General features: G+C 31.4%; 1 protein-coding gene across 1 annotated transcript; it reads left to right on the forward strand.

The window, feature by feature from the left end:
• Nucleotides 1-12,495: 12,495 nt before the first annotated feature.
• Nucleotides 12,496-21,259, forward strand: LOC123229803 (bifunctional aspartokinase/homoserine dehydrogenase 1, chloroplastic-like). Its single transcript, XM_044655773.1, has 18 exons — nucleotides 12,496-12,726; nucleotides 13,946-14,010; nucleotides 14,098-14,472; nucleotides 15,601-15,689; nucleotides 15,813-16,116; nucleotides 16,303-16,355; nucleotides 16,440-16,654; nucleotides 16,760-16,847; nucleotides 16,927-17,040; nucleotides 17,501-17,599; nucleotides 17,722-17,916; nucleotides 18,583-18,665; nucleotides 18,920-19,145; nucleotides 19,376-19,521; nucleotides 19,649-19,784; nucleotides 20,169-20,252; nucleotides 20,333-20,425; nucleotides 20,838-21,259. Exons 1-18 carry the CDS (start codon nucleotides 12,584-12,586, stop codon nucleotides 21,081-21,083), a joined length of 2,754 nt encoding a protein of 917 aa, XP_044511708.1. The 5' UTR covers nucleotides 12,496-12,583; the 3' UTR covers nucleotides 21,084-21,259.
• Nucleotides 21,260-27,224: the final 5,965 nt, after the last annotated feature.

A 27,224-nucleotide genomic window follows, 5' to 3' on the forward strand; every position in this document is an offset into this window, starting at 1 on the left:
ATATTTTGTAATAATAAAATTGAAATGAAAATGAAATTATAAATATAACGAATTATTATTTACAAATTCAGATAATTTTCAAAAGAGAGTTGATGAGAGAAAATGAGATTAAAAATATAAAGAAATAATTGAGATTGAGAGAGATTGAAATTGATGAAAAATTGGATTGGTTTATATAGAGAAAAAATAAATAAATAAAAAAATTTAAAAAAATAAAGACTTAAAAGGCTTCTACAAAAGCCCTTCTGTCATCTGATTTTTTTTTATTTTTATTTTTTAAAATAGTAATGGGTCGGGCTAGGCCAATCCATGGGTTTAATATTAAATTTCATAGTCTGCCTCAAAAGGCCTATGAGTTATAGATCTGATATACTGCAACACCAGACTAAACTTTATTGGATTGGACTTTAAATTTGTACTTTGGATCAGACCTCCATTTGGTCTGACCCAATAGACGTGTCTAAATGGAATCCATACATTTTTTTTTTCAGAATCTCTTAATTATTATCATACGAATATCAATCTTTAAGAGTATTCATTCATTTATTGAGGCTCACAATAGGATGTCAATTTGTTTATGTTAATTTTTATTTTAATAATAATATCATATAATTTTATTTTGATTTCCAACAAAATAAAACCAGAGTAGCATGATGCTATTATAATATAGGGAGAATAGCATTGACCTACCCAAGGTTTGTCTTACTGCCTCTCTCTATTCTTTAAGTTTCAAAATGACATTTTCACATCCACAATTAAAAATCAGTACACAATTTTAATACTGAGTATTTTGTCAGCTTGCATAATATGTATTATAGGTTAATATCAATTACACCCATCAAAGGCAAATAAAATTTATTTACTTCATTTAGAAAAATCAAACCCCTAACCTGCAGTATTCTAGATAATCGAAATAGTGTTTTTAGGTGCAATATTAGCCAAATTATACCTATGATATAGCAATTTGTTTAGAACCATACTTGCAATGGCACAATCCAATCAAATATAAATAACTTGAATCATGTTATTTTAAGTATGATTACGGTCAAATCACATTACGTAATCTTATCAAAATCAAATCTAGGATGAACAATTTGGCCGTATCGCATTCCAAATGTTATGATTTAAGCCAAATCAAGAATGATTTTAATGGAAATCCACTGACTTGTGCAATTAGGCTAGATCACCCATCCAAGTACAATTTGATTAAAATTGCATATTCCTTCCATGTTTGATGGTGGCCAAAACACACCATGTGTTTTGGTTGGTTGGAAAACTTTTTTCAATAGTTAATTTAATTTTTTATATAAACCAATGGTGAGAAGTATATTTAATAAATCTAAATCTTAGGTGCAAAATTTATTCATCTATTGCACACATGTAAGTTGACATATTTTTTAACAAAATGAGACGAGTAGTGTACAAATGTCATTTTAAAACTTAGACCAGTGGAAAAATATCATTCTGCCCATAAAATATTATCATTATTTTTACAATAAGAGTAGAATTATATGTATATAATATTATATATAAAAATAGTACGTGTAGTATTATTTATAATTATAATATAATGTAAATTTATATACATGAGGTAAAATATAACCAATTAATTACTATTTTCAATACGTTTGACATGCTAAGTTTGAAAGGGCATTAAACCAACTGGACAGACCAATTTGATTGAAATAAGGGACATGAGATAGAACAAGAATATTTAGAAGGCTATAAAAATAAAACCATTGATAATGGAAAAATGCTTACACTTTGAATGATAAATATTATATATAAATTAAAATTGTATCACCATTCAACTTTATAAAACGAAACAAAACAAAATGCGATTGTGATTGTGAATGATAAAAATAAAACAAAACAAATTAAAATATATAAATATATTTATATTTGAGTAATAGAGAAATGAAGTTTAAAATGTTAGACTTAATTAGAATGAGGTAACCTCGTCCAATTTAAGCATAAAAATTCATAAACTTATTTTCACTACAAATGGTAAAACCCTTAATGATTGTGAATGTACATTTTGCTTCTATAAGATATAATAAAATAGGGTAAATATGAGACTGAGAAGAAAATTTGGTATTTACCTTTTTATTTAATTTGTAAATACAATTACATGAAAGTTTTCACATATTCAAATTATTTTAAAGTTACAACAATTACATTTTACTTTTTTAAAATTTACAATGTTAGTGCACCTGTGAGGAATCAAGAAGAAAAATATAATTTAATCATTGTACAACTTTTCATTTTTTCTAAAACGCGATAAACTCTCTCTTAATGTTCCTCTTTTTCTTTTCCCTTTATTCATGTGTTCTTAGATCTAGGGCTTAGTTTTTTTTTTTTTAAATAATTTATTGAGTCAGTTTTGATTTTGCTTAATAATGTTGGGAAGAAAATAAGCAAACTAACAAGAACAAAATTACACTCTCCCCCTCTTAATTGAACTCTATGATAGTAAACAATCAATCAAAATATGGTTCTTTCATATCAAACAATAAAAAATAAGTAAAATAAAAAAGAACATTATAATTTAACCTAAAAACCTTTTCTATGTGAAAAGTAAAACCATGAAACATTGCCTAAATAAACCAATTTACTATATCCAAAATAATGATATATAGTTTTCAGCCTATAAATGGGTACACAATCCTCTAAAACAATAAAACACAATAATAATATAATTGTAGAAGACCCCAAGGGTTAGCGAAACTGGTGTAACATTAGAATTTCCAAGATGAAGGTCTAAGTTACCCATATGTCATATTATAGGAATAAAAAATACATCTCCACCGTCTATAATATAAAACTAGATGTGTTTAAAATTTGAGAGTAATCTAGTGGTAGACAAAGGAGAAAAATATCTTTTTTAAAAGCTGTCTAAAATGAACTGCAACATACAATCAACTATGTTTCAACAAAAATAACAAGTTATTTAAGATACAAAACACAATCTCTACCGTTCAAAATAAAGAACAATGAGTTTCTACTAACAGTTTAAAAATCAGAGCGATTCAAAGATGAAATTGAAAGAACATGAAAATCTCCCACAATGTGCATTGAAAATCCAAACACAACATTTTTTCTCTTATACTCTTTTTTTTTTAATTTTTATATGTTATTTATATATTGTTTTGCTATGTTAAACTATATTTTACTCTAATTCATAAAAATAGTAGGTTGGATTTTTAACACAAAACAAATTTGGGTTTTCCATGGATCCAAAAGCTCAACAAATAATTAATATCCTTCAATATCTTAAAACACAATATCATATAATTCATTGTGAATGGGAATACAAAGAAGTAATCACTATAAGATTTCAATTATTAGATAGAAATGTAAAGACAAATTGTTTAAACTATAAAATCGTTTGAAACTGATTAATAAGAAGACCAAAATCATATCAAATTTGTGAAAGTGGAAGTTGTTATAGATTTATATTTCCGAACCCAAAGATAATCTGATCCGAACAATATAAACGCGGAAAACAGGAAAAAATAGAATAACACGATTTACTTGGTTCGGATCTCGTAAACGAAATCCTACATCCAAGGCAGAGGTGTTCCTCTAGTCAAATCCACTAATATCAAGTTCGATTTACAATATACAAACACACGGATCTCTCACTGTACATCAAAACAATATACAAGCAAAATACACGGCAATACAAAGTCAAAGAGCACCTGACTTCACCGTAGAGACACCGCACATCGAACTCAGAGAGCAAACACAGCCACACAGCAGCCCAAGACGCACAAGACGCACAAGAACAGAGAAGAAGAAAACCAGCAGCTCACGCCTCTCTTTTCTCTCTATTCTCTCATTACTCTCTGCTTTAGTCGGCCAATATTATGTTTATATAGTTAGGTCAACAAAGGTGCATGCCCAGCAAGTTTACGAAACTGCCCTCACTTATAAATGAAATGACCCATGCATCCTTAAGCTCTAATTACGCTACTGCCCTTATAGTTTTTAAACAAATATTACAAACTCCACCTTGTTTGAAAACTACAAGACTCAAACATGAATTTAACTAGCCAAAAAACACTTCTGCAAGACAGACTCACAACTTTCCAATTTGCAATAAGTCTAAGGCACTCTTAAACTTATTTATTGGAACTACCTTTGTCAAAATATCAACAGGATTCACCTCTGAAGCAATTTTCTCCAGAATTACCTGACCTCTAGACAAAATTTCTCTTATAAAATGCAACCTAACATCTATATGCTTTGTTCTCTCATGAAAAGCACTATTTTTAGACAGATGTATTGCACTTTGTGAGTCACAATAGATCACAGGAATACCACAATGCAGTCCCAACTCTTCTGTTATACCTTTCAGCCACAAAGCTTCTTTTGTAGCCTCTATCAATGCAACATATTCAGCTTCTGTTGTAGACAAAGCAACAATATGTTGAAGACAACTCTTCCAGCTTATCACATTATCACCAAATGTGAAAATATAGCCATTTAGAGACCTCTTCTTGTCTAAATCTGCAGCATAATCTGAATCACAGTATCCTTTAACATGTAAACTGTTAGTATCAGATGCAGTATATACAAGACCAACATCACATGACCCTTTCAAGTATCTTAATACCCATTTCACAGCATTCCAATGTTCTTTACAAGGTTTTCCCATAAACCTACTCACCAAACTAATTGCATAAGCAATATCAGGCCTGGATCCTATCATAGCATACATTAAGCTACCTACCACATTTGCATAAGGAATCTTTTTCATATATTCAGATTCATCAGTAGGTAAATCATGCAAAACAGACATCAATTTGAAATGAGCACCTATAGGAGTATTCACAGATTTAGCATCATGCATACCATACAATTCAAGAACCTTTTTAACATATTCAGATTGAGACAAAGTTAAAATACCTTTAATTTTATCTCTATTAATATCCATTCCTAAGATTCTTTTTGCATGTCCTAAATCTTTCATTTCAAATTCATCTTTTAACAATTTTTTCAACCTAGTTAAATCACTTATTTTCTTTGAAACAATAAGCATATCATCCACATATATCAACAAGTAAACATAGCTGCCTGTTTCAGTTTTACAAAAGTAAACACAATTATCAAATTCACTTCTAGAAAAGCCAATGGAGAGCATGTAGTCATCAAACCTTTTATACCATTGTCTTGGTGACTGTTTTAGGCCATATAATGACCTTTTTAGTAAGCAAACCATATCTTTAGATCCAGGTTTCTCAAAACCCTCTGGTTGCTCCATGTAAATCTGCTCTTCTAGATTACCATGAAGGAAGGCAGTAGTAACATCTAGCTATTCAAGTTCTAAATCAAATAACACCACAACAGATAAAATAAGTCTTATTGATATATGTTTAACAACAGGTGAAAAAATCTCATGATAGTCAATGCCTTCTACTTGGGAAAAACCCTTTGCAACAACTCTAACCTTAAACCTTCCATTTTCAAAGCCTGGAGCAGCAGGTTTTCTTTTAAAAACCCATTTACAACCTATAATCCTTTTATTTTCAGGTCTTTTAACAAGAATCCATGTGTTATTTTTATGCAGAGAATCAATTTCAGCTTGCATGGCATTTAACCATTCCTTTTTGTGTTTACTCATATAGGCTAGTTTGAAATTTAAAGGATTATTCAATTCAATGCAATCACCTATATTAAATGCATATGATATAAGATCTGCATGAGCATATTTAGATGGCAGTTTAATAGCTCTTCTAGTCCTATCTCTAGCCAATTGATAATCAGAAAAATTACTGTCTAAACTACTTTGACTCTGACTCTGTGATGGTTGCTGGTTCAAACCCCTATCTTCATACTTTGAAGCATGAATTGGATCTGAGCCTAAACCAGGTCCATCACTTGACTCAACACTAGCTGAATTTCTCAAGTCAGAATTCTCCACCTCAATATGAACCTGTTTAGACTGAAATTAGTTAGAGATAAACAGATCTTTATAAAAAGCAAATTCATTAAACACAACATCCCTGCTAACCACACATTTTAATTCATCAATTAACCAAACTTTATAACCCTTAGTCCCTGTAGGGTATCCTAAGAAGGCAGCCTTTAAGGCTCTAGGGTTCAGTTTACCCTATTTCACATGGATATAGGCAAGGCATCCAAAAGGTCTCAAGTGATTTAAATTTTGTGGTTTACCAGACCACAATTCAATAGGAGTCTTAAAGTTAATAGCAGAAGAAGGTGATCTATTAATCAAATAACAAGCAGTAGCAACTGCTTCAGCCCAGAATTTCTTACTCAATCCTGAGTCAGCTAACATACATCTTACTTTGTTCAGAATAGTCTTATTCATTCTTTCAGCAAGACCATTCTGCTGAGGAGTGTCTGCACAGGTTCTATGTCTCAAGATTCCAAATTGTTTACAAAAATCAGTAAACTGTTTGTTACAAAATTCAAGACCATTATCTGTTCTTAAAACTTTTAGTTTCTTATTTGTTTGATTTTCCACAAGAGTTTTCCATTCTTTAAAAAACTCAAAAACTTGATCTTTAGTTTTTAAAAAATAAACCCAAACTCTTCTTGAAAAATCATCCACAAAGGTTAAAAAAATAATGAGCATTAGACAGAGAACTAGGTACCTGAGGAGAACCTCACAGATCTGAATGCACATAATCAAGAATGTTCTTTGATCTATGAGTAGCAGCTGCAAACCTCAATCTTTGTGACTTCCCTAAAACACAATTCTCACAAAACTCTAATGCTGAAATTCTGTTAGAATTAATCAAGTTTTGTTTACCAAGTTCTTGCAAACCCAAGAAACTAATGTGTCCTAGCCTTTTATGCCACAAAATAGTTTCATCCACCTTATCAGGTTTAGAAGACATTGAGTCACTAACAGCTGTTCCCTCTAAAATGTATAACCCATTTATCAATTTAGCTCTCATTACTACTAAAGCACCTCTCATTATTTTAAGCACACCCTTTTCAGATTTATAAGAATAACCATTGGAATCTAACAAACCTAAAGATATTAGGTTTCTTCTCAATTTAGGAACTAATCTAACATCATTGAGAATTTTAATAGAACCATCAGCAAGTTTTAGTTTAATAGCACCTATACCTGTTACCTCACATGCATCATCATTACCCATTAAGACTTTTCCCCCATTTATCTGTTTTAGATCTATAAACCAGTCTTTTCTAGGTGTCATGTGATAGGTGCATCCTGAATCTAAAACCCATTCTTCCCTAGACAACCCCTCAGTTAAAACTAAAACTTCAGCACTGTCATAGCCATCAAGTAGATTTACAGACTCATGTTTTTCATTATTTGAAGGAAAATTCAGTTTCTTTCTTTCAGGGCAGTTTCTTTTCATGTGGCCTTCTTTATGACAATTCCAACAAACTCTTTTTGGCCTAGATTTAGATCTATTAAATCTTTTATCTTTTTGTTGAAATTTCTTTTCAGTTCTGCCTCTTACTTGCAAGCCTTCACCTATGGTTTTCTTTTCTATCTTCATTTCTAAATCTTTTGACTTAAGAGCCCCTAAGACATCTTCTAAAGAAAGAGACTCTCTACCATATTTAATAGCAGCTTTTACATCTTTAAAAGTTTCAGGCAGTGAGTTCAAAATAATAATGGCTTGATTTTCATCAGAAATTTTTTCTTCTATATTAGCCAAATTAATAGTAATTTTATTGAACTCATCTAAATTTTCTTCTAAAGACTTTCCTGGATCCATTTTAAAACCAAACAGTTGCTCTTTCAAATATATTTTATTAGTCAAAGATTTAGTCATATAAAGAGATTCAAGCTTCAACCATAATTTTGCGGCAGTACTAACATCATCAACTTGTCTTAACACATTATCAGATAGATGTAAAATAAGCAAGCTATAAGCAGTTTCAAGTACCTCAGCCTTCTAAGATTCTGTCATATCAGAAGGTAAAGAATCTATACCTTCCAAAGCCTTTGCACACCTTTGATGCACCAAAACAACCCTCATCTTTTTCCTCCAAATATTAAAATCATTTTTTCCATTAAACTGTTCTATTTCCAACCTTGTTGACCCCATTATGTTCTTTTTCTTTTTCTTTTAGTTTCTTTAATCCTACAAATACCAAAAGAAAATACAGCAGTACCAAGAAAGCAAAGTACTCACAACAAGAACACAATCTTTCCGAAAATATTCACATATATCAAGAAACACAACACATATATTTCACCAAAATATATTGCAAAGCATGAAAACCAAACACGCCTCAAGATATACACAAGCAGCCGAATATAAATGGAAAAGAAACAAAATTAGGTCACAAGATCACAGATCGGAAAGATCTTTTGTGGCTCTGATACCACTTGTTATAGATTTATATTTCCGAACCCAAAGATAATCTGATCCGAACAATATAAACGCGGAAAACAGGAAAAAATAGAATAACACGATTTACTTGGTTCGGATCTCGTAAACGAAATCCTACATCCAAGGCAGAGGTGTTCCTCTAGTCAAATCCACTAATATCAAGTTTGATTTACAATATACAAACACACGGATCTCTCACTGTACATCAAAACAATATACAAGCAAAATACACGGCAATACAAAGTCAAAGAGCACCTGACTTCACCGTAGAGACACCGCACATCGAACTCAGAGAGCAAACACAGCCACACAGCAGCCCAAGACGCACAAGACGCATAACAACAGAGAAGAAGAAAACCAGCAGCTCACGCCTCTCTTTTCTCTCTATTCTCTCATTACTCTCTGCTTTAGTCGGCCAATATTATGTTTATATAGTTAGGTCAACAAAGGTGCATGCCTAGCAAGTTTACGAAACTGCCCTCACTTATAAATGAAATGACCCATGCATCCTTAAGCTCTAATTACGCTACTGCCCTTATAGTTTTTAAACAAATATTACAGAAGTGAATGTTGGTAGAATCCATCCCTAAACTTTCATCGACAAATAACTGAAAGGCCGAAAGGACTATTTTTTATCCAAGTTTTAGTATAATTTCAAAAGTATATATGCAATAATTAAAAAATTTAAACACTTATCCATCCCTAAACTTTCATTAAAATTAGTGTTAAATATAAGGGTAAAATTGTTATTTTAACAATAATATTAAAATTATATAATTTTATCTTATTTTCCCCATAGGTTTTGAAAATTAACATTTCACTTAAGGTTTAACTTTGGAAAGTGACTTACCTCTCTAAATCCTTAGGTTTTTTCTTTGTATCTTCGACCATCAATTTCCAACATAAACCTGACAACTGAAAACTTTACCCCAAACTTAAGAATGACGAAACATCATTTTTCGAAGGACAGCGCTCATCGTCTAGATCTAGATGTTAAGCGTTGTTCTTTACTAGATGACACCTTAATCATCTAAGCAAAAGTTTTGATTAGATTTCAAGAGAGGGTCATCGTTTAATGGAGAAAGTGCCTAGATTCTTAGATATCAAACCCTAGAAGGGAAAAGTGAATTCAAAGCTTAATCTTAGGGGGAAATTATTAGTTTTTCAAATAAAGGGGGAAATTAGATATAATTTTAATTATTTTAATATTATTAGTAAAATAACAATTTTATCTTAATTTTAATAAAAAATTCTTGAGTGTGTGGTAATAGACTAAATTTTGAGTGGGTATTTAAGTTTTTCAATTGTTACGGATATATATTTGTCCTCTCACACCCAAACTTGAGTGGGAAATAGTCCTGTAGCCTAATTAAAAATGTTGAAATATTTAATGTCTAATAATTTGGTTCTATCTACCATGACCATACATGGCAATGGGTTTGGCTGGGTCAGCTTCGACTCGACCCATCGGGCTTATGGGTCGAGCTTAGCCCTAAGCCTATATAGTAATGGCCCTTTGGGCCTAGCCAACCCATACATTTTTTAAGGCCTAAAATCTAACCCTATATATAAAAGGTTGGGCTGAGCCAACCTTAAATGTGATGACCATTTAAACAATTTTTTTAAAAAAATTTAATTAAAATTTTTAAATATAAATTATTTTTCAATTAAAACCAAGGACAGTACCACATCCATTTTATTTATAATTCCTCAATTGTTGCAAAAAAATATTGTGGTTATATGATGAAAAATATTATAAGTTTATAATATAGTATAAATAAATTAATTTACATACTGTATAAATTACAAACATAAATAAAATATATATATTATACCATTTATCTACTTATCTTCAAAATCTAAATCTCTGAATTTTTTTGATATTGGATATATTTGTAATATTTTGTAATAATAAAATTGAAATAAAAATAAAATTATAAACACAAAAATTATTATTTGTGAATTTAAATAGTTTTCAAAAGAGAGTTGATGAGAGAAAATGAGATTGAGAATATAATGAAAAAATTGAGATTGAGAGATTGAAAGAAATTGAAATTGAAATTGAAGAAGAATTGAATTGATTTATATAAAAATAAATAAATAAATTTTAAAAATAAAACTTAAAGGCTTCTACCTTTGTGGCAGAAGCCCTTCTGCCATCTGCTCTGCTATTTTTAATTTTTATTTTAAATAATAACAAGTTAGATTGGTTTATAGGTCTAATATTAAAACTTATGATCCGATGTGAAAGGTTTATAGATTAAACCCACTATGTTATAGTATCAGAATAGGTCTTATTGAACCTGACTTTAAATTTATGTTTTAGCCTAGGCCATTGATATGTCTAACCATGACATTACCATGCTAAAATTTGTTTAAACTATTGTTTAACATTGCGGGCTACATTTAATAAATTATTATGCCAAAGAAGCACGAGCTTCTCTCTCGAGATCTAATTTATTACTTAGTAATATGGATACACGTCAAATGAAAAAAAAAAAATAGATAAATTAAAAAAAGATATTTATTAATTACGAAAACTCAAGGAAAATCTAATGCATACATAAACAAATTTGATGATATACCACTATTTAGGGGTAGATTAGTGAAGTTGAGTTCAAATTTGGGTTGTTTGAGTTCAATTAGATTTAAAAGGTTGAATTTTATAAGTTTTAATATAATTAAACACGAGTTATGACTGATCATTTTAGGGTTGATTGTGTCGGATGAACAATTGAATTTGAATAATCTTGTTTGAATCCAATCTTATTAATATTTACATGTTAAAATATCTAATACCACACATAAACACTACTAAATTAACATAAGTCTTACAACAAAAATTAAAAGTTATTAGGGAACTTATTTGGAAAAAAAAAAATCTGTAAAATTTAAATCCCATAATCTATGAATGTGATCATAACCCACAATAATATTATTTACATGAGCTATTTAGTAATTAATTATTTAATCAAACAATTCAAAAATCCGGATTAAATTAGCTATCATAAATTGACACAATATTTGTTTTTTTTTTTTTTAAATGAACCCTCTTACAAAATGATGATAAGATGATAAGATATCAAATAACAATCAAATTATATGTATCTATTTAGGTTATATAAATATATATATATATATATATATATATATATATATATATATATATATATATATATATATACTTATACATATAATTATATAATTAAGTGATTTTAAATTAAAAATAAAATAATATTTGATCATATATATATATATATATATATTTATAAATATATATAATATTCCTTTACCAACTAAACGCAATCTAATGGTTTGAAATAGAGTAAGATAACTTAGAATACACAATAAATGTGAAAATTTTACATGAATCGATATTCAATTGTCCTTACACGATCTTAATTACAACTACAAGGACATATTGAAAAGCCAACAAACAATATCATGCATGCATGCATATCCCTCAAAGGAGGACCTACAAAATTTATTTATTTCATCTTCACCCCTCACCAATACAAGGGACTCTTTACCGCGTGCTGACAAGCCAATTCCATTTTGGTCTTTTCTTTTGACTTTTGTGCATGGCTACCCTAATTAAATTATTTAAAATATGTTTAATTAATTTTATAATTTTTTAATTACAAAAATTATAGAAATAAAATTAAACATATATACTTTTAAATATACAAATACTTTTATATATATATATATATATATTATATGATAAATTATTATTTAAATAATTTTAAAATAATAATAAAATAAAATCTAATCATATAATAATATATTATATATATTTTTATTTATAAACATAAAAACATATATACAATATAAGTGAAATTATAAAATTTATTGATAATGTAAAAAAATAATATTTTAATAAAATTATACATATAAATAATGAATGAAAATTTATGTATAAATAATAAAATATCATTATATAATTGATTAATTTTAAATTAAAGATAAAATAATATTCAATTATATTTTTGATTGTTTATCTACATCGCGGCGCGTAGTTTTCAGTGATTAATTTAGAAGGGCAAAACTGGGTGACGTGTCGTTAAACTACTGGTGATAAGAGATGCAGCCATGCGGTGGTGCGCATCCCATAGTAACCTACCGAATATAAATAGAATCGTACATGAAGTTGAAGCAGCTCTCACTGAAAAAGCTAAGCCGCCAAATAATAGAAACAAAAATTGCAGAGACACATCACTAAACAAAGCAAAACAATGGCGTTTTCCGCTTCGATCTCTTCGCGAGTTCTTCACTCTTCAGCCGCATGTGCTCACCATGACAGAACCCAGATCTATCGTCCTCCTTGTCAATGCCGCTCCTTCTCTCCTTTCTCAAACGTTTCATTCCCTTCAAAACGGTGCGTTTCAGTGCTTTTGATGCCCTTGTGGTACTGTGTCCCCTGAATTCATTATAAACGATGCGTCTCGGTGCTGTTTGCTGTCTACACTGATCAATTAGAGTTTTTGCTTTGAAAATATGATTCAGAAAATTTTTGGATTAATTGGAATACATTAATTTTAATCTGTTTCATAAATTGATTCAAAACGATTCAATTTGGCATCCTTTTGCTGTCTGTAGATGATTCTGATCAATATTAAAGTAACTGGAGTCTCTTCTTCCTTTCATTTCCTGCAAAATCTCTTCATTTGCTTAAAAATGACATTTGAATGCGGCTGTTTGATGTTATATATAATTCTGAACGGTCGTTTTGAAGCTCTGGATGTCTATGTAATTTGAATGAATTAGACTCTAGGTCCAGCTGGAGCTTTTAGTTTTCAACGATGCCTTTATTTTTGACAAAGTGTTTGCTTCGAAGAGATGCTTCATAATTACTACTAAACGATGAGTTTAATGCCTATTTTTCCTTGTCAGTGTTGGACATTTTTTCCTCTCATCTTCTTCCGTCCATTTTCAGGTTAATGCCATTCATTTGCTTCAAAATGGTGTATTTTGGTGCTTTTGATGTCTGTGTATTCGATAATACGTTTTGTATGAATGACTATTGAATGACATGAGGTCTGGGTAAAACTTGTCATTTGTCTCAAATAATGGTTCTAAACAATATGTTTTAATACTCTTTGATGCCACACTGTCTGTATTTTTGATGACTTTTGGATTGATTATAACATTTTCTCTGAAAAAAGGCTTCATAATTACTTCTAAAGAATGAGACTCCATGCTTTTTCCTGAAATCGATTTCTGATAATTTTGAATTAATTACTTGCTTTCAAAGCGTTTTTTCTCTCATCTTCCTTTCATTCCTGGTGAATCACTTCCTTTGTCTCAAAACTGCTTCAAAACATTTTAGTTTGATGCTTTCTGCATTAATATATACATTTTCTTTGGAACTGCTTCTAACTGATGATTTTGGTGCCTTAAACTGGCTGTATATTTGATTATTGTTGAGGTAATGAGAGGGCTCCTGGTGATTTGTTTACTTTTTTAAAATGATGCATTTGATGTATATATAAGGTTCCATAACTTATTGCAGAGTTTAAGTGTCACTTTGAACATTTTGTGTAGATTGTGAAGTTCATATTCTGTTTTAGCTTCATCTTGTATGTTGAATGTTTCAGAATAGCTGTTTCACAGCAGGGAAAAGGGGAGTCTTCGAATTCGTGCATATTGGCTTCAGTTACAGGTTTGTTATCTGTTCTATCTATAATCTAAATTTACATGCAGTTGGAAATTGTAGGTACAATTCATTAGTTTTTTCCCTTGTTTATAGATATTTCGGTAGAAAAATCGATGGAAGAATTTCAGCTTCCCAATGGAGACTTGTGGTCTGTTCATAAGTTTGGTGGCACCTGTGTTGGAAGCTCTGAAAGAATCAAGAATGTTGCAGAGATAATCATAAAGGATGATACAGAAAGGAAGTTGGTAGTTGTTTCAGCTATGTCAAAAGTAACAGATATGATGTATGACCTCATCTTTAAGGCACAATCACGGGATGATTCATATGTATCTGCTGTGGATGCTGTTTTTGAAAAACAAAAATTAACAGCACATGATCTACTTGATGGGGATGAGCTTGCTGGTTTCTTGTCCCTGCTGCATAATGACATTCATAACCTTAAAGCTATGCTTCGTGCAATATACATTGGTATAGTTGGAGAATTATGTGTTTTAGATTGTTTAAATTTGCATTCATTTATAAGTGAGAAACTAATAAACCATGGCATGGGAATCATTATTTTGTGCCTTCAATTATGTATGAATTGATCCCATTTTGATATTTTGTCTATCCGATCTTATATCTAATTAAAGCTAACCTAGTGGCATGGAAATAAATTTAATTTCATATTCTCCTCTTGCTTCTTTATTTACAATTCATGGTGGCTTTTCATATGTGTTATCAGCTAATTTCATCTAGTCTGTTTCTAATAGGTTAGAGGTGAAAATCTGACATTTATTCAATTATTAATGTACTGTCTATGAAAATCTTGTTAAGAACAATCATGTAGATGTTCAGGATTTTCTAAATGAACTCAACTGGGGCTTTATGCTTTTTTTGATATCTTTTCCCTATATAAGAAAAATTTATTTGATAAATAAGGTATCGATTACAGAAACAATATTTTAAAAATAAAATTTTTTATATTTCTAGTTTAATTTTGATTTTCTCATGTCTTACCTCAGTTTCACTATTTAAAAGTTTTTAAGATGATAAATAACGACTTCGTTTGGTATTGTGTTTATTTTTTATTAATATATTTAAAAATCTTGGTTCTCGCCCATTTGATTTTTTCTCCTCAATTCGTCTAGTTTTCTCCCCTTTCTTGCTGTTCTCTCTCCTCCTATCTATCTTTCTAATTTTCTATTCTCTATGTATCTCTTTTCTGATCTTTATCCATCTCTCCTACGGCTCTATCACAAAGGCATTCAAATAATATAAGAGTTCAATGTGATGTAGATATCAATTGCTGTAAATATGCTCCAAAATTTTCCTAAATGTACTTATATCTGTTGGAATTTTTTGTTTATTTTATGAAAAATGATAGGACCTTAGGACAGGTTTCTATCAAAAGATGAGTCCATGGCTCTTATATGTTTAGATTGTATAGAAATGTAAATTAGATCCTGGCATGTTGACAGTCATTGGATTTCTGTCATCTCTATTGTCATAGACCCTTATCCTTTTTTTGGCTAAACTTATTGTGTGAACTTAGAAATAGAATAGAACTCTAACATATATGTTATAAAACAGTAACTAATTATTTATTTTCTGTAGCTGGTCATGCTACGGAATCTTTTACAGATTTTGTTGTTGGACATGGAGAGTTGTGGTCTGCTCAGTTGTTAGCAGCTGTCGTCAGAAAGGTTGGGGGGTTATTCACCCGTTGCTAAAAAAAATATCTTGTTAATCGTATCCTTTTAAAGATAATTAGCAAAGAGCTTCCACAGCTATTTGAACTAACATATTAATTTGTTTTTTTTGCGCAGAATGGTATGGATTGCCAATGGATGGATACAAGAGATGTCCTCATTGTAAATCCAACCAGCTCAAATCAAGTTGATCCTGATTTTTTGGAATCTGAAAAAAGACTGAAGAAATGGTATTCTCAAAATCCGTTGAAGACAGTAATTGCAACTGGTTTTATAGCTAGTACACCAGATAATATTCCCACAACTTTGAAGAGGGATGGAAGTGACTTCTCTGCTGCTATAATGGGCGCTCTACTCAGGGCACGCCAAGTCACAATTTGGACTGATGTGGATGGAGTGTATAGTGCAGACCCAAGAAAAGGTTTGTATGGAGCCTTATGTATAGGCAATTCTATCCAAATTTGCATTATCAGTTATTGTCTTAGTTTTTTAGATGGTATTATATTCTTATCTTGCAAAATAACTCTAATGTTTGGATATCTTCTTAGAACTTTATGAAAACATAACTACGGTTTGATTGTAACATGAAGATTTATTTTCTCTGCAGTTAGTGAAGCTGTGATACTGAGGACATTGTCTTACCAAGAGGCCTGGGAAATGGTGATATGATTAGTACTCCATGTCTGTTAGAGTTTTTTGATTTTCTGATTTGTCTTTCTAAATTAAATTCATGTCATCGTGTAGTCATATTTTGGGGCAAATGTCTTGCACCCTCGCACCATCCTCCCAGTTATGCGATATGACATTCCAATTGTAATAAGGAACATCTTTAACCTCTCTGCACCTGGAACAATGATTTGTCAGCCTTCTGTTTGTGAAAATGAAGATAACCAGATTGTTGACACTCCTGTCAAAGGGTTTGCAACAATTGACAATTTAGCTCTGATAAATGTCGAGGGGTGAGCATTTCTGTCACAATTTCCTCTGCATGTGTGCTTTTATGGTTACAGTTTGTTCATCTACATTTTGTATCATTTATGGTTTTTTTTTTTTCCTGTTGGCAGAACTGGAATGGCTGGTGTTCCTGGTACAGCAAGTGCCATTTTTGGTGCTGTGAAAGAAGTTGGAGCCAATGTCATCATGATATCTCAGGTAAATTGTTCCTCTGTTTTCAGTTCAACATTTATTTATTTTCAAGTACAAAGATACTTAGTGAATGATAATGATGTAGGCCAGTAGTGAGCATTCTGTCTGCTTTGCTGTGCCTGAGAAGGAAGTAAAAGCTGTTGCGGAGGCATTACAGTCTAGATTTCGTGAAGCTCTGAATGCTGGGAGGCTTTCCCAGGTGCTTTTTCAATTTAAAGTGTTATGGTGGACTTGATAATTTGACAAACATGAAAACCATTAAGATATATTTTATCTTGTATGTGGTAATTTCTTGTAAGATTGTATTTCTTGTGTAGTCTTCCCACTGTAAATTAACTTCTATTTATTCTTTTGTTTTCCTTATAACAGCATTCTACTATGATTATACAGTTGATATACCACCCTGAAAAATTGCGAGAAATCCTTGATTAGTTACTTATCAACCAAGTAATTAATATTGTGAATTAGTTACAAAGCTCCTGGCTAACAATGTCATGTCTGCGTAATTCATCATTGTTTGAATCCTTAGCTTGTTTCCATGAATGCAATTTGTGTTGTAGAGCTCTTTATTCTTTTGCTGTTCTACAAATGCAAGAGTTACTGAGTTTCATTTATGCCAAATTTGATGTTATTCTATTTTTCCACTTCACTATTCTCAGGTGGCAGTCGTTCCCAATTGTAGCATTTTAGCAGCAGTGGGCCAGAAAATGGCAAGTACACCTGGAGTTAGTGCCACTCTTTTTAATGCTTTGGCAAAGGTAAAGTAGATAACGTATCTTAAAAAATAAATGCAGTGGTTTACTCAATTGCCAGATTCTGCTTCAAAACTTTAAATCCTGTGATTTTTTTGTAATCTGTTTGAAGTGTGATTGCATTTCAGGCAAACATCAATGTCCGTGCTATAGCCCAAGGTTGCTCTGAGTACAATATCACTGTCGTAGTCAAGCGTGAAGATTGCATAAGGGCTTTGAGAGCTGTCCATTCTAGGTTTTTTCTTTCGAGAACCATAATAGCAATGGGGATTATTGGCCCTGGCTTGATAGGGGGCACATTACTCGACCAGCTCAGGGATCAGGTAACTAATTTGATATTTCTCTTCTACTTTTAATTGTTTCATTTACAGTTTAGCATCTCTGATATAGGCACTGTTGGAGTTGAATTTGAAATGGAATATTGTAATCTTTGCAACTCATATATTGTTAATGATGGTAAATTTAGAACAGTTAATTTGAAACATTATAATGGTTTTGAACTATGGTGGTTATGGTAGTGCTTGAATTAGTGTAAATATTTTTATCATCTTTGTGCTATCAGAGACAAGGGATCACTAATCGAAAAGCCTTTGTGTCTTCCCTCATAGATTTGAACACGGTTTATAATTTGCTTCTGGAGAGAGTCCATAATGTTTATGCTTTTGATCTGTTTCCCACATCTGATCCTACGTGTGTAATGTTGGGCTCTTTGTTGAGCATCAAAGTTAGGAGTTGGTAAAATTTTATGAAAGATTAGTATTCTTGATTGCATACATCCTATGTCCTGTTGCATTTGAATTAAAAATAAAATTATGGAATTAGTCTCAATTTGATCCAAAAAATTCAAACTATGTGCGATTAGTTTCTATCTTCAATAATCTGAGAAATATACAGAGAAATATTAGAGTGTAACATGCTCAACAAAAGGAGAAATTTAAAATTACTGTGCAATGCCACTTAAGTAAATTTGGAACATTTTCTATGGGCAGGCAGCAGCACTAAAGGAAGAATTTAACATTGACTTGCGTGTTATGGGAATTACCGGCTCGAGGAATATGCTCTTGAGCGATTCGTAAGTTTTCAGATTTTATATGGACATTCCTTGGGGTATGGTAATCATGTTTCTAAAACAATCTAGTGACTTCGCTCTTCATGCTTTAAATTGATCTCTGTTCCTAACAATACAAACTTCTTTTTCTTGGTTGGATGTTAGAAGCCCAATTTGGGTTTTGTGCGGTGGTGATTGGTTGATGAATCAAGCTGTTTGTTTTATTCATTATAAGCATATTAGTCTGCAGTGTGTGGACTGATTGATCTTTCTTTTAGGGGAATTGACTTGTTGAGATGGAGAGAGCTATTAAAGGAGAAAGGAGAAGTAGCTGACCTCAACAAATTTACTCAACATGTGCAAGGGAATCATTTCTTCCCAAATACGGTTTTGGTAGATTGTACAGCAGACGCACATGTTGCCAGTTGTTATCAAGATTGGCTGCGTAAAGGGATTCATGTGATCACGCCTAACAAAAAAGCGAACTCTGGACCTCTTGATCAAGTAATGTTAACCTTGGCCAAGTGTTATTAGTATAACAATAATGATAATAATTGTGAAGTCCTAACTCTGGATGAGTTTGTGTCTTGTTCTACCTTTTTGTTAATTTAAAAGACAATAATTAGCACTTCTTAATTCGTTCTTCCATAAGATTTTTTATCCTTGCTGAAATCTTGTTGTATTGATGATCCTTTTGGTGGTTTTTTATTGACGTAATTTCCATGCCAATTCAGTATTTGAAGTTGAGGGCCCTTCAACGGAAATCCTACACACATTACTTTTATGAAGCAACTGTCGGTGCTGGTCTTCCAATCATTAGCACTTTAAGGGGACTGCTTGAAACTGGAGACAAGATATTGCGCATTGAAGGCATTTTCAGGTCAGACATATTTACTTGGTTGACAGTCATACATACGAAAATATGAAAGTGGCCCAGCATCTAAAATGCATGCTCCTTAATACATCTTCTAACACAAGCCTTAATGTTCTTGTTTTATTTTTTGCAGTGGGACTTTGAGTTATCTATTTAATAACTTTACAGGTGCACGAAGTTTCAGTGAGGTGGTGGCAGAGGCAAAAGAAGCAGGTTATACTGAACCAGATCCTAGGGATGATCTGTCTGGAACAGATGTTGCCAGAAAGGTATTATGTGCGTTATTATTTGTTTTGTTGTTTAAATGTGTTGAAGTTCAAAAGGGTATTTTTTTTGCCACCACTTTGGGCAATTCCTAAATGCCAAAAACAGTTAAGACATATTGTCGCCTTCCTAGAATAGGCTCATTGTCAAATGGATCTGTAGCAAACTTTATTTGATGACTGATGAGTTGGCTATCTCACCTTTTTTGTGAAGTTTTTTAACTTATCAATTTAAAAATGATTCTTTACGTATTCTGTACTATCACTCTGGTCCAATCAAATACTATGGTTTGAATAGGTCTGATGTGACTACACTAGTATTTATTCCATGCCTTCATGCTGAATGCATTTACATGAGGTCGGACTCATAAAATGAATTTCTTTCTGCAGGTGATAATTCTTGCTAGAGAAGCGGGTTTGAAGCTGGAACTTTCTGATCTCCCTGTTCACTCTCTTGTGCCTGAACCTTTGAGAGTAAGACAAAATTTCCCAATTCCATATTGGATTGAGGAATAAGTTCATCTTCCATGTGATGTTCTGATTTTTTGCCACAGGCTTGTGCATCTGCTGAAGAGTTCATGAAGCAATTACCACAATATGACCAAGAACTGGCAAATGAAAGAAAAGAAGCTGAGGATGCAGGGGAAGTGAGTTTTTGCTGGAACACTCTTGAAAGTTTAACCTTTCAGTAATTTAGTCTCAGATTTTATAATTACAATGCCTCAAAAATGAGTCTTAATCATGATTTATATTATAATCAGTCCCTAAAAAGATAAATGAGTCAGCTAGGGGCACATTCTGTATCCTTTGGAGAATAATCGGCCCTACAATCTTAGAGAGTACTGGATGAATTCCTGATAAATGTATCATACAAGAATACTAAAAAATCTGAAAAAAAAAAAAAACTTTCTGAACTCTGTGTAAGTCTCTGTTATAAATGGCTATGAATTATGGTGTGGTTGGGCCCTCCTTTTCTAGAGTCGGTTTACAAGCTTAAGATTCAGTTTTGTATTTGCCTAACATGTAAGATCTCGATTTCATTTGGAATGTGTATGTCAGGTTCTGAGGTATGTTGGCGTGGTGGATGCCGTCAACCAAAAGGGCACGGTGCAGTTGCGAAGATACAAGAAAGACCATCCATTTGCACAGCTCGCTGGTTCTGATAATATCATAGCTTTCACGACAACAAGGTACAAGGAGCAGCCACTTATAGTGCGTGGTCCAGGTGCAGGAGCTCAAGTCACAGCTGGTGGAATTTTCAGTGACATATTGCGGCTGGCCTCATATCTCGGTGCCCCATCATAGTAACGTGAATATCTTTACCTACTGGTTTTATCTTTCAGTTATTTAAGACAGTGGTTGGTCGTTGAGTAAGTTTGTTGATTGTAGTGGTTGAGATGTATTCTAAAGTGATTAGTCCCAGAGCAGTGTTGTGTTTTGAAATTCAGTGAGATAGCTTCAATAGTTCTCTTTCCGTTTTATTGTTGTTTTTATATAGTTTTAGAATATAATTAAAAATATATATTAAAAATAAAACTTCAAATCTTTCTCATTAAACCAAATATATATTTTTTCAATTATGAGAAAAGTATGTCTCAAAGTTCAGAATTAAAAAGAAGTTATATTTATACACCCTCCTAATATCAATATTAGACGCTTTAATTATTATTCTGAAGCTATTAAAGAAATAAAATCACTTTAATGAAATCTGCTAAATAAATTTCAACCCATATTATTTTTAGAATTACTTTTCAACCCAAAACAACAATTGAGTTAATTTTTGTTTTCGCTGAATGAGAAGGTAATAAATTTGTTAACCATATTAATTTTTTAAAAATAATTTTTTGGTATTTATCAATAGTTTTTAATTGAGTAGTATTATGTGCATAAATAATATATATACATTTCTATTTGAACAATAACATATTATCATAATATTGAATATTATTTTATCTCTAATTTAAAAATTATTTAATTATACGATAATATGTTATTATTTGTATATAAATTTATATTTATTTTTTGTATACATAATTTAATTGATTGTAGTTCAGTGAATCAAAATAAATTTTGGAGAGGTAATGCTCTTGTCCTGGAGTCTATAGTTGTTGCTGGAATATAGGCAACATGTTAGCGAAAAATAAGTTTTATGTAAAACTAACAAGTGTAAATTGAAATAAAGAAAATTAAAAAAAAATTGTACCCACCTATATGCTACTCAGTAGCGGTAATTGTGGAATTATAGTAGCGTTTAATATCCAGATTTATGTAAAAAATGACGTCTACACCGTGAGAAGCCCAACTTTTATGAAATAGTTAAAAGGCCAAAAGACTTAGTTCCACCCAAGGCTTAGTATAAAACCAAATTCATATTCTTTAATTTTCAAAACCATCATTTCCACCTAAATACTTATTTATCTATTAAATATTATTATTATTATTAGAAATAAAATTATTATTTAACTAAAAATATTAAAAAAACTAAAATTTATTATATTTCCCCCCTTATTTTATAAATCTAACAAATTTTCTTCATTCCAAATTTGAAAAGTGACAATTTTCTTTTTAGGAGACATTTGGTTTGGGTAATATTTTATTACCAAAATAGAAAAATTACCTTGAAGATAGATTATTTAGAAGATTACTTGATATAAATGATTACTATATTTGATAAAATTTGGTAGGTATAAATAATTATTGTGTTTGGTTAAAGGTAATAAAATATTACTAATAAATTATTTTACTTAAATGCCTTTAAATATAATTATTTTTGAATATTTTTTATATTATTTATCATATTAATTAAAAATAAATTTATTTTTGTCTCAAAAAATTAATAAATAATAATATAATTATAATAAAATCAAGATTACCTTGATAATCTTTAAATACCTAAGGTGAAGGTGGTAATCAGATTTCCACCTATATTACCTGTCACGTCAGTATTGGTAATAGAAAATTACTGTAATATTTAATTACTGACAAACCAAACAAAGTAATAAAAGATAGATTATCAAGGTAATCTTAAAAACCAGGAGCCAAACACCCCCTTAGAGTTTTTTCTCTTTCCTTTCGATGCCCATTTGTTGTCTCCAACCGTTAGCTCTCACCTCTTGCCTTCTCTCTCCCCCCCAGTCACTCTCCCTTCCCTCTATGGTCGTCTTCGTCAGAGACAAAGAGCATTTTCAAATGAAGACGATTTCATTTGAGACAAAGATGACTGGAAAGAGAAGGGAGAGTGGCCGAGAGGGAGAGAGCTGATGGTCGAAGACAGTGAATGATCGTTAGAGATAAAGATCTGAAAATGGAAGGGATGAAAATACAATTTTTTAGAAAGTTGGGAGCATTTGTATATGAGAAAAAATGAGAGTTTGTAACCTTAGATTTGGGAGGAAAAAAGTCAATTTTTAAATATGAAAAATATGAGGTTAGATGGTAAAAATAAAAATTTCAAAACTTAAGCATAATCCTAAAATATGAGTTTAAAAAATATTTTTAAATAAAGATTTTACCTCTAATAATAAAAAGAAAATTTAATAGACAATGAATATTTAAATTTTCAAAAGTTAATAGATTTGGATTTGAGTTTGTACTAATCCTTGGGTGAGAATAAGTCTTTCGGCTTATTTAAAAACTTTAAAGCCAAAAAAAACGTAAAAAGGCCCAACAGTGCCAATTTAACACCTCTGCCTTGGCGCCTACATTGAAATGCATGTCCCAAAGCTAAATATAAATTATTTTCCACGGCTATCTTTGGTCCAACATGGTCTGGTTACTAGATCCAAGTCCAAACACATACACCATCTACATAACCACCAAGACTACCAATAATGAGTTGAATAATCCTGTAGAGCCCACCACCACTGTTAGAGCTATCTCTAATCCTGAATGGCTAGCTGCTATGAAAATTGAATATGATGCTTTCATAACTGATAACACATAGACATTGGTACCTCAAACTGTTGATATGCATCTGGTTGATTGTAAATGGGTATTTAGAGTAAAATACAATATTAATAGGACTGTTTAGAAGTATAAAGCCAAACTTGTAGTTAAAGGTTTTCAACAAACCCTTAGGGTGGACTATTTTGAAGCATTTACTCTATTAGTTAAAGCAACCACCATTAGGGTGATTTTAAGTTTAGGAGTTTTGTAGGGTCACGAAGTTAGACAAATAGAATTAACAATGCCTTCTTGAATAGAGATCTAGAGGAGGAAATTTACATGAGTCAGAAAATTGAATAAAACCTTATATGACTTGAAACATGAGTAAAAAAGTTTCTTTTTTTAAGCTAGGGATTTGTTAATGCTATCGTAGATACAAGCTTGTTCACACACACACACACACACACATATGAAAGCTCCTTCTATCTTCGTGATATGTTAATTGGATATCTTAAGTTTCCCTTTCGAGGTTAATTAAGTATGTAAACATTAAATAGATATCTATTCTCGTGGTACTTAATCTATCTCTAGTATCAAGGATCTAGACTTAACGAAGACATGAACTAATTTTATATCTATCTTTTGACAATCTATATAAACCTATTGATATATGCAAAATTGGGCCCTTAACTCAAACACAAGACATTATATAACCACTCATTAAATTAAAACATTAACAATTTTATTAAAATATAAAAATAACAAAGTACTACAAGTCAAATCCCTTGTAATCCCTGGAGTAATAAATTTAGCCACTCATATTGATTGTAGATATGCAATAACAAGAATATGAACACATAATTGTAAATTCGAGATAAAGTAAGAAAATCTTAGTTAGTGCTCATATATCTGCTTGGATTGCTAATCTGTTGTCCTCGAGTTTGCTACTGTTATTGTACTTTGTACAAAATGAGGTGGAGCGTCTGTCAACTACCTAAAGACGATGGGAAAATGTACACTCCTAAAAATTGTTCCTTATGCAGTGTAGTTGTCCTTCTAATTATAATGCGTTCTTCTGTGTAGGAGTAGGAGTTGTGAATTCATTTGGACTTGTCTTGCGCCATATCCACTTCTTTTCTCTTTCACCTCATATCCATTTCCTATTCAGATTAACATCTCCCCACGTGTATCTTTACCTTTTCTAATAAATCAATTAATTTTCTTTTTTTTTTTTTGGCGTTCTTCTCATAATTTCCTACAAAAGTAGAAAATTATTATAAACTCTAAAAATATGAAAAAAAAAACTATAAAAGTTAAATCCTAAATCTAATAATTTAATCCAAAATGCATCAATTTAACAAATCTAGGCTATGAAAATAGAATTAAAATTCAAGTGCAATATCACCAATAATTAAAATGGGTACTCGAGTAAGTGATTATACCTAATTGTAGAATTAAGTATACATAATGACTATGATCTTACTTGTTTGTTCACTTAATCAAACAAAAATATGTGACTTGTGATAAGACAAATACGACCTATTATGAAAATGTGACTTATGAATAAGAAGAGTTGATACGGCCAGAAAAGACTAGTCAAGTAAGAGACACACAACTAAGTTTCTACAATTGGAGTTTTCTTACAAAAATTGTATAAAAGGGTGAGAAAAGAAAGTGAGAGCAAAAGAATTAAACTATATTTTAAAGCACAGATCTATCACCTTGTAATATTCTCTAATTATAGTGCAGATTTTTTTAGCTAGAGCCCACTACATAAAATCTAGTCTTCTGATAATGTCTATTATATGTTTCGCTTCCCATTTATCCTACGGGTTTTATAACAACTTAGTTTTCTTCAATAATAATTGGAATAAAACCCCAAATAATACAATGTCAAACCAGTAAAATATCTATTATATCAAGTTATCTTATTTTAATCTATTTTTAAGTTAATACCGTCGATTAACATAATAATTCATCATTTTATAGAGCTTAGATTGTATAAAAATTTTACAAGTATAATTAATTATTCCTAATATAATTCTGCTTACTTGCTCAATCATAAACCAGGTAGCAAATCCATGACTGATAGTTTTCCAGAGGCATAATTGACTCTTCAACCTGGAGTAAACAAGCCACTTTCCGTCATGTCATCCATGGCCGCAGCCTGTAACAGCAAGAAGAAGAGTGATTCAGTGAGATCGTGAAGGTTAGTGCAAGCCTTGAAGTCCTCAAAAATCATTTAAATAGAGACACATAATAATAACTGACAAAATTTGTACATCCTGTCTGAACACATTTAGAATATTTTTTCAGTTTAATATTCTATTTAATCTTCATATCCAATCTTGTTGCCTGATGATATTGCCAGGCAGCTCATCGTAAGGATACCCAATTGCTGAGATACATGCAAGATTTGGGAAGATTTTATGCTTTGCCTCTACATTTGAAGGGAATTGTCACAGTGAACGGGCATTTCTCTCTACAATTACATAATTGAAAATGCATTTCTTTTGTAACATGACTAACATACTCTCCTGTGATACAAGTTATTTACAAAATGACAATAAAATAATTTAAAATAATAAAAAATATACAATCTAAAATTTAAATTATATCTTGCAACTCATTATCTAAATAATTTAATTTCGAAACACTTATCTAGCTAGCACTATCATTCTCCAAGTCAAAAATCTTAATATTAGCAGCAGCTTTAGACAAATCTCTATGAAACAAATAAATACAATTCCCTTTACATCCATAGAACTTCTCAGCTGGCAGAAACAATGCTCAATCTTTGAATCCATCGTTCACCTTAATCCACTCGCATTTCTCTTCGTCAAGCTTATAAACATCCAAACGAGCGGCACAACGCTTGCTGTCACATTCTACACTGAAACCAAATTTATTATACTTCTCCAACCATCCATTTTACAAAACACATTAACCCTCGATTCAATCTGGTAATTGGAGCAGCAACTTCAGTAATGTTCAAAGACTTAGGATCAACAGTTATGGAACGACCATTGGAGCCGGAAATATAGAATTTTTTGTTATCATAAATAATATCGACGAAATAAAAACCATCGCCACCGATTTTGTCGATGGTCGCCCAAGTTTTGTTTCGACTTCTCCAGACGTCCACTCTTCCTCCATTGATTAATGCCATAACTGCGAGTTCACTATCACGCGAGACAATTACTTTTCTGAAGCAAGATGGCGACCTTTTGTTGGATTCCATTTCAAGCTGCTAAACTTGAGTAAGCTCCTTGACTTGATAGTCGAGCAAGTTCAAACATTTTGGGGAAGTTTTGGAAACAAATCCTGAACAGTTGATCTTGTAGATTAACTTTTCCGAAGTTTGATTTCTGGACTTTGAGCAGCCATGTTTCGGCAGTTTCTTGCGCGGCAGCGATATTTTTTAGGGATTCGACTGCGTAAACCGTACTCTCAGAAATCACCAGAGGGCCTATACAGCCAGCTTCTGTTGCTATACCATTCGGCAACAAAAGTTCGTAATTTGAAAGCGGGGAAAGAGGTTTTGTCAGAGAAGGAAGTGAG

This window comes from Mangifera indica, chromosome 11 (assembly GCF_011075055.1).
Source record: "Mangifera indica cultivar Alphonso chromosome 11, CATAS_Mindica_2.1, whole genome shotgun sequence".
Classification (NCBI taxonomy): Eukaryota; Viridiplantae; Streptophyta; class Magnoliopsida; order Sapindales; family Anacardiaceae; genus Mangifera; species Mangifera indica.

Coding starts and splice junctions, on each gene's coding strand:
- LOC123229803 (XM_044655773.1), top strand. CDS start 12,584: ATGGCGTTTTCCGCTTCGATCTCTTCGCGAGTTCTTCACTCTTCAGCC. Junction 15,690..15,812: donor TAGCAGCTGTCGTCAGAAAG/GTTGGGGGGTTA, acceptor TTTTTTGCGCAG/AATGGTATGGATTGCCAATG. Junction 19,522..19,648: donor CGCATTGAAGGCATTTTCAG/GTCAGACATATT, acceptor TATTTTTTGCAG/TGGGACTTTGAGTTATCTAT.